The sequence below is a fragment of the Barbus barbus genome (genome assembly GCF_936440315.1).
Source record: "Barbus barbus genome assembly, chromosome: 33".
NCBI classification, from domain to species: domain Eukaryota; kingdom Metazoa; phylum Chordata; class Actinopteri; order Cypriniformes; family Cyprinidae; genus Barbus; species Barbus barbus.
Genome location: NC_136761.1, coordinates 8,611,638 through 8,629,060, shown reverse-complemented (window position 1 = coordinate 8,629,060; position 17,423 = coordinate 8,611,638). Strand labels below are relative to the sequence as shown.

General features: G+C 34.1%; 1 protein-coding gene across 2 annotated transcripts in view; it reads left to right on the top strand.

Annotated features, from left to right (window-relative positions):
* The window catches only part of LOC306852964 (dedicator of cytokinesis protein 2-like), a 116,409-nt gene extending 108,146 nt beyond the window's left edge, over positions 1-8,263 (top strand). For both annotated transcript variants that reach the window (XM_079390094.1, XM_079390093.1), the window contains exons 36-51: positions 1,037-1,147; positions 1,282-1,371; positions 2,119-2,223; positions 2,324-2,465; positions 2,653-2,734; positions 2,859-2,943; positions 4,532-4,618; positions 4,857-5,033; positions 5,103-5,186; positions 5,281-5,418; positions 5,530-5,648; positions 6,508-6,604; positions 6,712-6,810; positions 7,376-7,472; positions 7,698-7,846; positions 7,958-8,263. In XM_079390094.1, the coding sequence (XP_079246220.1) occupies positions 1,037-1,147; positions 1,282-1,371; positions 2,119-2,223; positions 2,324-2,465; positions 2,653-2,734; positions 2,859-2,943; positions 4,532-4,618; positions 4,857-5,033; positions 5,103-5,186; positions 5,281-5,418; positions 5,530-5,648; positions 6,508-6,604; positions 6,712-6,810; positions 7,376-7,472; positions 7,698-7,846; positions 7,958-8,023 (1,728 nt within the window). In that variant the 3' untranslated portion in view covers positions 8,024-8,263. The remainder of the gene's footprint in view (positions 1-1,036; positions 1,148-1,281; positions 1,372-2,118; positions 2,224-2,323; positions 2,466-2,652; positions 2,735-2,858; positions 2,944-4,531; positions 4,619-4,856; positions 5,034-5,102; positions 5,187-5,280; positions 5,419-5,529; positions 5,649-6,507; positions 6,605-6,711; positions 6,811-7,375; positions 7,473-7,697; positions 7,847-7,957) is intronic.
* The last annotated feature ends 9,160 nt before the right edge of the window (positions 8,264-17,423 follow it).

The following is a 17,423-nucleotide window of genomic DNA, read 5'->3' as shown; positions in this document are numbered from 1 at the left end:
CTCTCCTCCCATTAGAAAACACTTCGGTTAAGGCGTTTGCTTTATTTTCTGTTGAACAAAGTTGTCATGATTCATTCAGTCCCATTGATGACTGGGACAGTGATAATTTAGTATCACGTATATAGTATTATAGTTTGATATGGTATTACAGTTTTTGGGAATATTTTGATTTAGATTTAGATTTCATGCTTTCATTTTAATTTTAGTTAAAGGTTTAGTCATGTTGTTGTGTTCTTTTGCATGTATAAAATTTATTTAAAATTTAATTATATATATTTATATAAAATACATTATATCATATATTATTTCACTAATCTTTATTTTTATTTTTTTGCATGCACACAAACTCACATTATATATTTGATATAATATTAATATATTATTGTTTTACTTATTCTATATATATATATATATATATATATATATATATATATATATATATATATATATATATTTTATTTTTTTCTTAACTTTTACGTATATTATTTATTTTAATTTTTTTATATGTGTCTGTGTGATTTTTGTTAGTTTTTTTTGTTTACTTTTTATTATGTCTGTATAGCTTTTTATCAATTGTATTTATTAGGTTTAGTTTTATTAATTTTAGTACTTTAAACAAAAATGAGAAATGTTGGCATGGCTTACATGCTGCTTAAAAAAAAAGTTATTCTTATTATATGAATAATGAAAAGGCTTATGAATAGACTTTTTTGTGGTTATAGTTTGTTTTAGCAAACTATAATGCTGCTTTGACATCACTTCCTGTTTACATTTCATGATTTCAATCCATGTTAACCCTGTTTATCTAAAAATGAGATGTGTATTGCACTACAGTGCCTGAATATTAATTTCTAATTAATCATCTCATTGAGCATCACCTGGCAGTCAATAAAACGTCCTATCACAATGGCAGCCACCCTAGTTACTAGTGGCAAGTTTTTCATGGCCAAGAACCTGCCATATTGTCTTAAGGGAATGCAATAATCTTGTTTAGACTGTTGTATAATATAATAATAATGCTGGAATGTGTTTGCAGTGGTCGGAGGAGCAGTGCATCCTTCAGCTGGACTATCAGACGCCTCAGTCCCAGCGGCAGCTCAAAGAATCGCTCTACGACACCATCATCAGCTACTTTGATAAGGGCAAGGTCAGCTCATCTTCTCATGGACTTCCTGTTTAATATTCAGTAGATGTGACTGGACTGGGACTGGATGTTGAAGACTGACCTCATGAATGTTTAACCATGTGTATATGTGTGTGAACATGATTTTTATGTGTCAGATGTGGGAGGAGGCCATCAGTCTGTGTAAAGAGTTAGCAGATCAGTTCGAGATGGAGGTCTTCGATTACGAAATGCTTGGACAGAAACTGGTAACACACAATAAACTTTCCTCATTTAAAATATATATTATATTATATTATTGTCACGGTTTGGTTTCTGTTTAGTTTTCCTTTTGCCCTTATTTGGTTTTTCCTGTTCTAGTTTCCTGTCATTAGTTAATCTTCGTTCATCCTCATCACCTGTGTTATATTAATTATCTTGTTTGCTCCTTTGTTCCCTGTTCTTTATAAGTCCTGAGTTCTCCCCTTGTCTTTTGTCTGATCTTAAGTTAGTCTATGTACAGTGTGTGTGTTGATGCCTAATAAAGATCTCCTTTTTTCCTTCTCCTCGTCGTGCGCTATTAACTACAACCACATACCGTAACAATTATATTATATTATATTATTCTTTTCATATTTTTTTTTTACTTATTTGTATATATATATATATATATATATATATATATATATATATATATATATATATATATATATATATATATATATTTTTTTTTTTTTTGCAGTTTTGCAAGTATATTAAATTTATTTGTTTGTATTATTATTTTTCTTTTTTTTTGTTTTACGTATTACGTACTTTTTTTCTACATTTCAAACATGTACATTTTAGTTGTTGTTTTTTTCCTTTAAATTTTTTACACTTTTGAAAATATTCTGTTATATTATCACTTTCATTTTGCTTACCCACTCTCCATATTTTAAGTCTTTTTATTTATTTGTTCTTTTAGCTTTTTAGCATTCTGTCCGCTTGTTTATTTCATCAGTATATTCTTTTTGCAGAATCAGCAGGCCAAGTTTTATGAGAACATTATGAAGATCCTGCGGCCCAAGCCAGACTACTTTGCTGTGGGATATTATGGCTGTGGCTTCCCTCAGTTCCTCAGGGTCAGTTTGTGTTTAATATTCTCAGATAAGGCTGAAACTGTGCTAACAGAGATGTTATGTAATCTAGATTATGATGTGTTGATATATTTAATATCAACAGAATAAGGTTTTCATTCACCGCGGGAAGGAGTACGAGCGCAGGGAAGATTTCCAGAGTCACTTGATGAGTCAGTTTCCCAGCGCTGTGAGACTCAACATCACCACAATGCCTGGAGACGACATTAAAAACTCCAGCATGCAGTGTATCTTTCACTTAGACTGGGGGGCCATTTACAGTGTATATATAGGACATTTTGTATCTTTTATTATTAGTTATATTTAGTTATTATATTATATTATTTCACTTGTATATTAAAACACATGCTTTCATATATTTATATATAAATGTTTAGTCTTGTTTAGTTTAGTTCTTGACCATATCTGGATCAGATATCCAGTGTTTTACAGTGCAGCCGGTTCTGGAGATCCCGCCACGTCTGAGGAACAAACCCGTGCCTGATCAGATCATCAAGTCAGTCTGCAGAAAACACAAAACACGTTCATCTGTTCACCTTCAATACGTGTGAATCTGTAGCTGTGTGTCATGATCTGATGCTGTAAACTCTTTCTGTTGCTTCTTTCTTGTGATTCTGTAGTTTCTACAAGTCAAACTACGTCCAGCGGTTCCAGTACTCCAGACCTGTGAGGAGAGGGAAAGTGGATCCTGATAATGAGTTTGCTGTGAGTCAAAACACAGCATTCATCTCTCATCGTTCTCTACTGTTCGTAAAGCTAATGATAATTATTACATCCTAAAGATGCCTTTTCACTGTCTCTGACCTCCGGAAGAACAGAGATACATTACACATTTAATTGGAAAAGCCTTTTGTGGTACATTTTCAACCTAATTATCACACTGACTCTTCATTTAATGTCAATACCAGCAGGCATTTAGAAAAAAGTTAACTTGATAATTCATACACAAAGATTTCATTGGGATACATCACATCTGACACTTCAACAATGCACAAACATTCAAAGCTAAATAAAAGATTTCACTAGTAAAACATTGAATCTGGACTAATAAAGCAGAGTAATCTGATAAAACACCTACATAAATGACCCAGTTTTGTGGTTATGAGTTTGTGGATGCATTTATATATCAAGGGGAATTGTTTGATTTTATTTAACTGATTTATTGCAACATAGACTCAATTAAAATGCATTAAACATGAATTAATTGCACCTTGCTGCAAAGAAAATGTAATTTGACTAATCGTAGTGCTTAACAAAACTAATTGCAGTATTCCACATATACAAGTGGCTAAAAATATTGAATAAATTGTAGTATTTTATACTATTTTAATATTATTATAGTGTATATATTCATATTTTGATTTATTTTTCATATTTTCCGTTTTTCTATTAATTTTAGTTTTAGTAATTTAACATGCTTGTCATTTCTGTTAGTTTCATTTTTATTTAGCTTTCATTTCTTATTTTAGTTTTAATTTTAGTGATTATAGTACTTCGACTTAATGTTCAATATTTATATAACAATAAACATAAACAGTGTTAATGTTGTTCTGTTATTGCATTTATTATTATTTTCCATTATCTTTAATTTTCATACTCATTTTATATACTTTTTTCACTTTTTTAGTTTAGCTTTAATATTATTTAGCTTTAATTTCTCTGTTTTAGTCATTTTAGTACTTTATCTTGAACTTACTTTTAGTTTGTTGCCAGTGCAACATTTCCATTATTTCAGGATTATTCCATTAAGTTTTTCATCTAAAATTAATATTTTATTTCAGCTTTATTTAAATTAACAAAATTAATTTGTAATTAAGTTAATAACAGCTTTGAATCTACATAAACACTCACACATCTATGTGGAAGGAAAACTGTTCATCATTTATATCTCATTGGGGTTGTGAAGGTGCTGTAAAAGACATTAAAGGAGACTAAATCTATGATGATTAAATAATGACATTATGTAGTGTGCAGTTTTAACAGCAGGTGGAGATATTTGACCGTTTCTGTTAGTGATCAGTCACACTTTACTGTATAGGCAAGCACCAGAAAAAGCACAAAATATGTGACTGCATTCTAAAAAAATAAACCCAAAAAACTACAACTACCGATATCAATAAACAAACCCAAAGTCAGTACAACACCAAGCTCAAATCTCCACTAGAAATGAATGTTCAGGTCAGGTCAGGTTGAAGAGTTTTTGGCCTTTACAAATACACTAAAACATTTACACACACACAGACTCTTTAATGTCATGAGGCGACTGTCTTCTCACTCATTTCTCTGTCTTCAGTCCATGTGGATCGAGCGAACCACATTCATAACCGCTTACAAACTACCAGGAATCCTGCGCTGGTTTGAGGCCACTAGCATGACCCACGTGAGTCTCTGTCTTTGTCAATCACACTGAAATACTTCAAAATACAAGCGCATGATTTTTTCTGTAGTTTATGCGTTAATATGGGTACTCTGCAGTCTGAGCACTACCTCAACTTAATAATAACAAAAGTGGAGATGCACTGTTTTCCTATGACATTATATTATTTTATTTGAGTGATTGATTTGCATTGAGGAGCAGACATGTTTATGATGTAATAATTTGTGAATATTTCTGTCAGACGACGGTGAGTCCGCTGGAGAACGCCATTGAGACGATGGGACAAACCAATGAAAAAATCCTCACCATGATCAACCAGTACCAGTGTGACGACGCTTTACCCATAAACCCCCTCTCCATGCTGCTCAACGGCATCGTGGACCCCGCCGTCATGGGCGGCTTCGCCAAATACGAGAAGGTCAGAGAGACACGGTGAGAAAACAGAGAGAAACGCTGAGAACAGATGCTGATGTGTGTCTTTCTCCAGGCGTTCTTCACAGATGAATACATGCACGAACATCCTGATGACAGAGACAAACTCATCAGACTCAAAGACCTCATCGCATGGCAGGTCAGACACATTACATGACGCTGGAAAACTAGTCGAGTCATATCTGGTTAGGACAGACGGTTAACCTGTTTAAATTCCCATTTGACTGGTTTAGATCCCATTGTTGGGCAGAGGAATCAGTCTGCATGGAAAAAGGGTGACAGATGACCTTCGACCTTTCCACGAGCGCATGGAGGAGTGCTTCAAACAATTGAAGAGGAAGGTGGAGAAGGAGTACGGAGTGAGAGAGCTGGTAAGGATGAAAGCCATAAATTAGAAACAGAAAGAAGAATTTTGTGAGATGGAGGGAAGTGGTAGGGAAAGGGATCAGCCAAGTGTGTCCTGATTTCTTCCTCTTTTGTAGCCTGATATGGACGAGAGACGATCCACTCGGCCGCGCTCTATGCTGCGCTCGGTCCGACAGTCCATCTGCTCATTGGCTGGATCTGAATGTGGAACGCCCACTAAGACACACCCAGAAAGGTGACCACGCCCACACACACGTGTCTCTGTTCAAAATAACATGCTGTTATTATTCCTGCACATTATTTTCTAGAAATATATAGAATATAAAATATTTGTTTAAATATTTATGTTTTGATATTTGTATTAACATTTGTTAATAATATATGGTTTTATATTATTAATATACATTTTAATATGTATATAGTTTAATTAATATTTTTTACTATATTGTTTTGTTTTTAATACTTGTTTTAATATTTATAATTTAGTAATTTTATTGCTATTTGTGATTAACGTTTTATTTTATTAATATTTGCTTTAATGTTTATATTTTATAATTTATTCATATTTATAAATATATAGTTTTTCAAATATTTGTTTTATATTTCCATTTAAATAATTGTATGTATTTGTTTAATATATTATAATTTTATAGAAATATGTTTGATATTTGTTTTAATATTTATATTTCAAAAAAAATATTTGTAATTAATATACAGTTTAATTTGTTATTAATATTTATTAATATTGCTTTGTTAATATGTTTATATTGGAATTTTAATTTTATTATTTGTTATTAACATATATTGGCATATTTTTATTAGTAGTGGTATATTGTTTTAGTTGTTTTATTAGTATTTGTTTTGATATTTATAGTTCAATCATTTTATCTTTATTTTATTAATATTTGTTTTATTTCTGAGATGATGCTAAATTAAATATTCAGTGTGGCAAGGCCATTTGACATCAATGTAGCATAATACTGTTGCTTATCACTACATAATGTGTTCTGTTTCACATAATATATATATTTTTAAAGTAGTAGGCAGTATTCAGTGTGTATTCTGTTCCTCTCTCTTTCTGTCTCTGCCTGTAGCACATCTCTGGACATTGACGTTCCTCCCTCTCCGTCTTTCATCCCTCGTTCCAGTGGAAGCATCAGTGTGATGGACGAGAGTGGTGTTGAAGTGGAGGTGAGGATGATGAAGATATTGCTGTGACATATTTCAGAAACAACCCAATGATTGCAGCTCTCCATGATGACATCATCATGCTCAGGTGACTCTTTCTGTTCCTCCAGGTGAAACTGAGGAAATCCAAGAAGAAGAAGAAACCCGGTCGTGGCAGCATGATCTTCATCAGCGAGGAGAAAGAGCGGTGCAGCACCCTCGACAAGCGGGTGAGACCGAGGAAATGCCAGATATACATTTAGAAATAAATCAATAAAAGTTAAATATGTGCAGATTTAAATACATCTAAGAATAAATTCAGAAGTAAATGTAAGAATAAATAATAAAGAATTGTGAAAGTGAATAGATGAGACAAAATACTTCACATGCCCCGTTGTGTGATATAATACTCAATTTATAATGGTTTTAAATAGCATTTTACTAATTATTTTATAATGCAGTGTTTATGAGCTCATATTATTTGTATTTTCAAAAATTAATGTATCACACCACAGGACCAATTAAAATAGTGAAGGAAAAATCTATATATTTTTTAAATGCTGATCAGTTACAGCACGTAAAATATACAAATTCATATACATTTTAACCAAATATCTTAATGTTGTAATAATTTATGTATTTAATAAAAACAATTCAGACACACTGAAACACCTTTAAGTTAATTAATTTGAGTATTTTTGCAAGTTTGGTCCTTCATTAACCTGTTTTTGTTTTTATTTCATAGTGATTGTGATGATATTATTATGGTAACTATTAGTTTAACTCTCTCTCTAGCTTTCCAAGAAGCAGGAGTTTCGCAGTGACACGAATCTGTCAGAGCCAAGTGTGAGCAGCGGCCTCGTCAACTCCAGATCTCTGCCCACTATCACAGGTACAACATTCATATCATAGTGATTCCTCTCATTCCCTTTTGTTGTTCTTAATTTTAGTTAATTCAATTCATGTAAATGTTTAGTAACCCTAAATTTTTGTGGGAAAAATGTGTTGTATCTTTATGAAGCCGTCTACTTCCTGTTTTGTGGATACCAAAATTCTCAACAACAAAACAGGAAGAAGTCCATATTAACAGACAGTTAATTTCACATGCTGTCCTCAGGTCTGTCTCTGTCGGTAGCCAATGGGAGTGAGGAGGTGGAGTCAGCGCGGTCCAAGCGTGACAGTAAAAGTGTTTCTGTGTGTCTGCCGTCTGACCGCACCAGTGACCGGCGCTCCAAAGGAGTCATAAACCTGCTCTTTAAAACCAAGGTAACACTCAACAGAACTTTAAACAAGCCTCAAGCACTGTGATGTGGCTTCCCATCATGCACAGTATATACTGTATATCACTACCTTTATTCGTGTGTGTGTGTTTTTCAGATGAGCTCCAAACCTGATGAAGCAAAAACAACATCTGAACCGTCTGAACCATCCACTCATTTTTAATTCTGTCTCTTTAGTTTTTATATATAGCATTTTGGCTGTTCATTTTTCTACCACTCTTAACTTGAATCTGTTATAAACAAAGTGATAAAGCTCTTAAAGCCTGATAGTAACAGAGCTGTAGAAGAAAAAAGCCTTGATTTCATTGAATGTGTTTGAAAACGAACTCTAATGAAATGAAGTCAGTGTTTTAAACATTGTATCATCTGTAACATCAGCAATAAACTACTTTGCGATTATGATATTTTATCTTTATTATAAATATATACACATGGACTGTAGACATAATTCAGTTTTTTTTTAATGTCATGTTAAATTCATTCCCGAATGAATAGTTTTTTTTTCGAGGTTTAGTGGATGATCTAAACTAGTGATTACAATACAATGGATTAGACTGTTTCAGCTATTTTAAAAAGTTCACAAATTTTACTGATGTAACGAGAGAACAAGAAGCATAAACGGTTACATATGGTTATGGTTCAAGACTAAATTATTTTAAAGTCATCACAGAATATTACAAATAATCACATGTATCAGTACTTCATATACAGGTGCATCTCATAAAAATTGGATATTGTGAAAAAGTTATTTTTTTGTAACATTTTAAAAAGTGATGCTTTACATGTAAGGTGATTTCAAAAGTTTTTTTGTTTTAATTTTGATGATTAGAGCTCACAGCTCATGAAAATCAAAAATCCAGTATCTCAAAATATTCGAATTTTTCCTAAGATCAATACAAAAAATTATTTGCAAAACAGAAAAGCTCGAGATCAGCCTGTGGTACTGCTGAGGCACTATTTATATTTCATTATTTGAATTATAGAGGTATTATAACTTCACTCTTACAGACTTCATCATGCAGTGAATGCTTTTGGACTCTCAAGACATGTTTTTGTTTGTTTTTTCCACACATGATAATGCCTGTGCTAGAACAGGGCGATCATTACAGAATGGGACGCATCCCTCATCTCTCTCACATAAATAATAATTCATTACATTTATATAGCGCTTTTCTAAGCACTCTACATTGTGAGGGAGGTATCTCCTCGTCCACCACCAGTGTGCAGCATCCACCTGGATGATGCGACGGCAGCCATAGTGCGCCAGAATGCCCACCACACACCAGCTTATTGGTGGAGAGGAGACAGAGTGATGAAGCCAATCAGTAGATATGGGGATTGTTAGGAGGCCATGATGGTCAGAGGCCAATGGGCAAATTTGGCTAGGATGCCGAGGTCACACCTCTACTCTTTTCGAAAGACATCCTGGGATTTTTAATGACTACATAGAGTCAGGACCTTGGTTTAATTTCTCATCCGAAGGATGGGGCTTGTTGACAGTATAGTGTCCCTGTCACTATACTGGGGGCGTTAGGACCCACACAGACCACAGGGTGAGCACCCCCTGCTGGTCTCACTAACACCTCTTCCAACAGCAACCTAGTTTTCCCAGGAGGTCTCCCATCCAGGTACTGACCAGGCTCGACCCTGCTTAGCTTCAGTGAATGACCAGTCTTGGGCTGCAGGGTGATATGGCTGCCAGCTAAACATAACAGCACAATAACGTTATGTCAAGGAATGTCTTTAAACTCTAATCAGGTTTGTAGCATACCTTATTGTGTTGTCTTCTTTAAAGAACGTGAGAAGATAAGAGGGGAAGGTGGACGATGGTGGGTCTTGTATACAGTCAGGTCCATATATATTTGGACACAGGCACAATTTTTATATTTTAGCTGTTGACCAAAACATATTCAATTTACAGTTATATAATGAATATGGTCCTTAAAGTGCACATTCTGAGCTTTAATTTGAGGATATTCACATCACAATTAATGGAAATTTTAAGCAATTACAGCTCTTTCATATGTACCTCCCGCCTTTTTCAAAGGACCATAACTAATTGGACAGTTGACTCAAAAGCCATTTCATGGGCTATTCCTTCATTATTTCCACATCAATTAAGCAGGTAAATGTTCCGGAGTTGATTCCAAGTGTGTCATTTGCATTTGGAAGCTGTTGTTGTGAACACACATCATGCGGTCAAAGGAGCTCTCCATGCAAGTGAAACAGAAGATTGTTAGACTTCATAAACAAAACAAATCCATCAGCGAGATAGCAGGAACATTCGGAGTGGCCAAATCAACCGTTTGGTACATTCTGAGAAAAAAAAGAACACACTGGTGAGCTCAGCAACATAAAAAGGCATGGACATCCACGGAGGATGGTAAATGCTAAAAAAAACCCTTTCACAACATCCAGCCAAGTGAAGAACACTCTCCAGGAGGTAAGCGTTTCACTGTCAAAGTCTACAATCAAGAGAAGACTTCACAAGAGCAACTACAGAGGGTTCACCACAAGGTGCAAACAAGGCCAGATTTGACTCGGATGGCTGAAATTAAGATCAACCTGTGCCAGAATGACAGGAAGAAAAAAGTATGGAGAAGTCTTGGAACAGCTCATGATCCAAAGCATACGACACAGTGGAGAATGGGAGTTCTGGATCAAAACACATCCATAGTAAAACATGCCTCACATGGCTCCGGGGGGTGAATAAAGTCCTCATGCAGCGAATCATGCATTTTTGTATGAAAAATATCCATATTTAAGATGTTATAAATACTTTTTTTTCTCACTTCTGCTGACTGTCATACATGCAAGCTGTTCCAGCGGTGATGTAGGACATAACAAACCCAAAAAATACATAACCTACAGGTTACGAGTAAAATAAATCATGTTTAAGTCCACATCACAATTCATGTGGGAAATTCCAAACAACTGAAAGAACATGTTGTGCTGACATTAAATTTGATAAACTTTAACCTTTCCTGGTGTGAATACACCCCGTGAATTTGCGAATTCAGATCTCTTTTACGAGTTATTGCTCTTCGAAGGCCAAATACACACACGATTACGTTAAAATGCCCACCTTGGCTTATGAAAGTCATGTTAAGAATGAAAACGCATGTGTATCAATAAATTGGATCCGTGGTGCAGAAAGAAAATTAAATTTTATGTTTATTAGATGCTTACATATTATTCATAATTTATTGATTCTCCCTAATTCCTCCAGACATGAGTAACAGAATAATCCCTTCAAACTTATTTTATGCAATAAAAACTTCCACAAATATGGTTAATATAATAATACAAATAGCCTATATAATACAAATATACAGTATACTAACAGTCAAAAGTTTCTGAACAGTACGATTTTTAATGCTTTTTTTAAAGAAGTCTCTTCTGCTCTCCAAGCCTGCATTTATTTGATCTAAAATACAGCAAAAGCAGTAATATTGTGAAATATTTTTACTATTTAAAATAACTGCTTTCTATTTGAATATATTTTAAAATGTAATTTATTCCTGTGGTCAAAGCTAAATTTTCAGCATCATTACTCTAGGATAGTGTCACATGATCCTTTAGAAATCATTATAACAGCCTATGGTGATTTGTCGTTCAAGAAACATTTCTATTTTTATTATATTATTATTGTTATCAATATTTAAAACAGTTGAGTACATTTTACTTTTATTTAGCAAGGACACTTTAGAATGATGTTTAAATGATCGTGTGACTTGAGTATTGATGCTAAAAATTCAGCTGTGAAATCACAGTAATAAATAAAATTTTTAAATATATTCAAATAGAAAACAGTTATTTTAAATCGTAAAAATATTTAAAAATTTTACTGTTTTTGCTGTACTTTAGATCAAACAAATGCAGGTTTGGTGAACAAAAGAGACTTTAAAACAATATTAAAAACCTTACTGTTCAAAAACGTTTGACTGGTAATGTATAATATAATATATACAAGTATAACACACGTGCATGTGTGTAAACTACAGTATCTTTTACAGTACATAGACACAGCTTGTGCTGGCAGAACAGAAACAATGTGCAGTGAGTGAAGTTTTTGAGTCATGTCCTGTTACAGTAAATGACTCAATACACTAGCTTCCTCAACCAGTTCTACACACACATTTTAATTGCAACATGGCATCACAATCTATATATAAAACAAGAAAGCAACACAACTATGCAAATTTTTCTCTCTGGTTAGCATGAAGGTAAGGATGTCATTTGGTAACAATAACACAATGTCCAACAGAGGGCAGCATTGATCTTTTTCAGTATTACACGTGTCCCTGAGTAAATGCTGCATTTTTTTTCTGTTTTTTTCATAAAAATAATGTGTTCATGAAATCCGGATTATTAGTTGCCATACATGTATATGTATATAATGTCACTAATTAATGTCACTACTGAAAAAATACACTAACACATCATTTGTACATAAATGGTCATGTTACATGTCCAGTTTTGCTGGCCTAAAGATCCTCCCTATAAAGAACAAAACAGATAGATTCACGAAACTCCTATAATCTCACAGTTAAAACCGTGTACATGAATTATATTAGGCAAGCTAAATCTGTTGACATAATAACAACTTTTAAGAAGTGGTTGAAGACACTACACATCCCAAAAAATAATAAATAAATTCTTGATAGTTTAATATGGTCTGTTGGTTAATCTTCAGTATTTCCTTATTACATACGATAGATACAAGTGTGTGTGTGTGTGAGAGAGAGCGGGAGTAATGATGTGAGGCTCTGATATCCTGTCAGCATCACACACACACACACACACACACACACACACACACACAGGTGGTTTGCTATCCTTGTGGGGACTCTCCATAGGCGTAATGATTTTCTGCTGTAGAGACCGTATATTCTATTGCCCTACATCAACCTTACAACTAAACCTACCCCTTACAGGAAACTTTCTGCATTTTTACATTTTCAAAAAACTTAATTCTGTGTAATTTATAAGCTTGTTTAGGTCCCCACTGTGACACAAGTCCCCATGAGTCTGTGTGTATTCAGGTTTAAGTCCCCACCGGAATATAAAAACAGGTACACACACACACACACACACACTGTAAAAAATGATCGTGATTTAACGGTAAAAAACTGTGAAAATGCTACGGTAAAAACCTGTTACATGGTTAACGGAAACTTCCTGTAAAATTTACAGGGAAAAACCGTAAACTGATGTTCCCAGAATTCCCTGCGTTCCATTTCAAATTCTGTTTGAATTTGACGTTTTTTCTTTGAAATAACTATGTTTCTTCTTAGTTTTTTCTTATCAGTTATGTTTATTAGGGTTGTATGTTACATCTAATGTTGTTAAATTAATGTTTATAGCATATGTCATTTTAAGGAGTCTCACCATGATGGTGTTTAGTGCTTGTATGAATGACACTGTGCACCTTCTGTGTCTTCTATTGTTTAAAAGTTGCTTGTGATGGGCTTTGGCTCATCATGTGACTTTCTCATCATCACCTGCATTTGGTGGTTATCAGTATATTTCAAAAGAACAAAACAGATTTCAGTACTTTAATAGGTTGGTATATTAAGATTATATCAGATAAATAAATTACGGTATTTAACTGTAAATTTAAGTTAAAACCTAAAACGTTGCTACTGTATTTTATACGGTAGAATTCTGGCAACCACAGCTGCCAGTATTTTACCGTGAATTTGACAGATTTTTTTTTACAGTGCACACACTGTAAACTGCTGCACTTTTCTTCCTCAGTGTTGCTGCTTTTTAAAGAAAAATATGAAACATGTATGTAAATATAATCAGCATCCTGTAATAATTCTGCATTTGAAGTGTATGAGTGTGGTTGTGTAGAAATCTAATGAGCTCTAATCAGTGTTATCTTACTGGCTCTAATTACACACACACACACAGACCATTTTTACATCAACACATTTGCATATGCATGTGCGTACACGTTTAATATTCTTTCAATGGAGATTTCAAACTGCTTTTGTTTTATATTGAGCTAATGATATTTCTGTAATCCTTTAACTGTGAACTAAACATAAAAGTTTCTGCTCTGTTATTCACTGAGAGATTTTTATTTATATTCTTATTTTAAATTTTATTATTTCATTTTTTTATTTAATACTACATTTTATTAAGGTGTTTTCCTTGCTTCTTACACAATTTAGACAAAAAGTCTGCTTGTCATGATTTAATCCAACAACGATGAAGAAGATTCAAATCGAAGAGTCTTTATTAAAGCAAAGTACACTCAGGGGACCCACAGAGGTTTGAGACAGCATGCACAGCACAAACAACACCGGACAAATCACAGTGAGTAACAGAGAAACTTAAATACACAAGGTGCTGAACTCAAATGCAAACAGGTGTGCCCTAATTAGAAACATAACGAAGAACCATGACAACTGATGAGTGATGTGTAAATGGGAACATAAGCAGACAGAAACCAAGAGAAACATAATAAGTGTCCATGAAAATAAAACTAAAGCTAAACTGAACATAATGGTGATACTGCTTTTGTTTTATATTGAGATGTTATAACCCTTTAAATGTGAACTTCACAAAAAAAAAACATTTAAAAAAATATATTTTAGTTACATTGTTATCATTAGTCGTATTTGATTTTTTTCTGAATTTTTTTATTTTCTTTATTTAACTTAAATTAATTTAATTTGAGGTTGTACCATCATTGTGGAGACATTGAGTCACCATAACATATATAGGTTTACTTTAGTACATTACATGACAGGCTTTTATATATTTATATATATATATATATATATACACACACATACACACACGCATATATATAAACTATTTAACACTAAACCTCACACAAATGTTTTTCAACATAGCTGTTTTAGTTTTTACCACCATTGTGTGGACATCTAATCCTCACAATTCAAAACCTGAAGCACCCTCACAGGCCTGTTGTTTGTCAGATCTCTGTTTGTCTGATTATTGTTTGCTAATGCTGGACTGTCTGGTGTTTCTCTGCAATTAGATTCTGTCAGCCACACAAACAAACACTCTGACGCTTATAAAGCTCTCACACACACACACACTCACTGCAGCCCTACACTAATCTCAGCCGGCTCTGTGTTCGTTCTGCACTTTAACTCTATTTCTTTTAGTCAGAGTGTTTACTAACATGCTCAGATTCATTTCCTGCTTCATGAAACTCTTTAAAGTTGAGTTGAGCAGGAAATATCTGTGTGTTCTCCCCTCTAATCCTGCTCCAGCCTTCTGATTGGACAACCGCTGCCAGCTCTGTCTCCCATGGCAACAGTGCCGGATGAAGTCTCTGTGGGCAGGGTCAGAGATCAGTGATGTCATAATGACCAGGTGAATCATTTAGTGTCCTAATGCTGACACACTGGGGCAGAAGAGCTTCATATGTGGGATAAACCAGTGTTATATGGGTTCATTCTGGGGTCATACTCACACTACTGTCATAGTACACTACATAGTATCATGATCAACTAAAACCATTAAAAAAATTGTCACTGATGCATTTAGCAGATGGCTTTATTCAAAACGACTTAGTTGCATTATATGTGTGATCAGTTCATGCCTTATGGTTATTAAACCCACTTTGGTGTTATGCCCTGCTCTACTGTTTGTGCTACAGTAACACTGCATATAGCATACTGTTTTAAAATAATATTAGTATACGTGTAGCATTCTGCATGTAGTAAGATAATATTTAATACCTATAAATAACACCTGTAAAAAAAAACACAGTATTGGAAAAAGCTTTCTGCACAGTATATATTACTGGTATTTTTTTTTTTTCCATAAAAAGTATGAGAAACTGTATGCAAAAATTCTACATTCTCATATTACATTTCAATGCACTTGAAATCCAAAGTCAAGTGCATTACATTGTGGGATACAGTACTTTCCGTGCATGTATATTTAGCCTACCAGTCATATTCTATGCGTACAGAAAAGACACACACTGTATGAACCAAAGCAAGCTTACATGTGGATCCCGCTCGCTCTCTTTCACAGGAATTCCATCTGCTGTGTCATATTAGAAGAGTTAAACTGTTTAATTAGTTTCCTTGGCAACTGTCTGTCAGACTATTCTAGAACAGCCTCTTCCAAACACTCACTCCCGCACAAGGGATAGTTCACCCCAAAATGAAAATTCTGTCATTAATTACTCATTAATTACTTACTTTACCGATGTCCTTACCATGTTTCTGGGCCTGGGAACATTTCAGTTGCATTGCTGTCTACGGAGGATCAGAAAGCTCTTGGATTTCATCAAAAATATCTTAATTTGTGTTCCGAATATGAACAAAGGTCTTGGAACGACAAGAGGGTGAGTAATTAATGACAGAATTTTAATTCTGGGGTGAACTATCCCTGTTCTATGACAAACACAGAACAGCGCCGTGAACGCGTTCGCTAGTACATGAATCCAGATTGTTATCTGGACAGAAGTTTTGAGATGCATTATTGTTTGTCTTATTCTTCTCCATTTATAAATGGAACTGATATTTGGGTTGAAATTGAAGTTAGCATGCTTTCACACCACAGCTCGCATTAATGAAATGTCCGTTTTGTGGTTCGGCATTGCTCTTTGCTAATGAGTTAATAAGGTGAAGTGCAGTGATATACATACAGGTGAAGATTAATTTCACACTCCTGTGCTTCTTCTGCTGTGATATGAAACTCAAGTATTGTGCTCGGTCCCTCTGGACGACACCAGATAGCTGAGGTAATAATTAAACTCACTATGTTTCTCACTAGCACTATCATCTCATTCTTCCTGTTTTAATTAAAACTTCATACAAACTTAATGACATTTTATTCTTTCCAGAAACACAATATATTACCTAGCAACCACATAGCAACAGGATAGTAACAGTCACAACACCCTCACAGACAAACTAGAAACACCCTAGCAATCACTCAGAACTCCTTAGCAACTGTATAGCAACTCCCTGGCAACCAGATAACATTCTAGAATTGAGTATAATGACATATTGTCTGTTGCTAATTTGGGCTTTATATTTGCATTATATTTGACTTTTCTGAGTTTGTTTTGTAATTCTGACTTAATTTAGCGAGCAATTCTGACTATACATTTTGCAATTCAGAGAAAACAATAATAAAAAAAACCCTCCAAATTGTGAGATAAACCCAGAATTGTGAGAAAAATGTATTCAGTGTTGGAAACAAGCTTAGTTGGCATTGATTTGGCGAGCTGTCGTCCATCCATACCACTTTCTGACATGCTCAAAATACACCAGAAATGAGGAATATGAGAAGGAACAACACTTCACTCTTTCTTCTTTTCAAAGTAAAGTTCAGGACGGGGTTCACTGCCAGTTTGGGTGCAGATTGAGTTAAAAATAATAGTAAAAGTAAAATGTCACAACATTTGAAATGGTGTGGACATTAGCATACTGCCATTAAAATGTATACGAGGCTGGATCCCAATTTTCAGTTCAGTTACTCAATAAAATAAATAATGACTTCAACAATAAAAGGTAAAAAAAAGTAAACAAATAAATGAAGCACTTTTCAAGTTGACA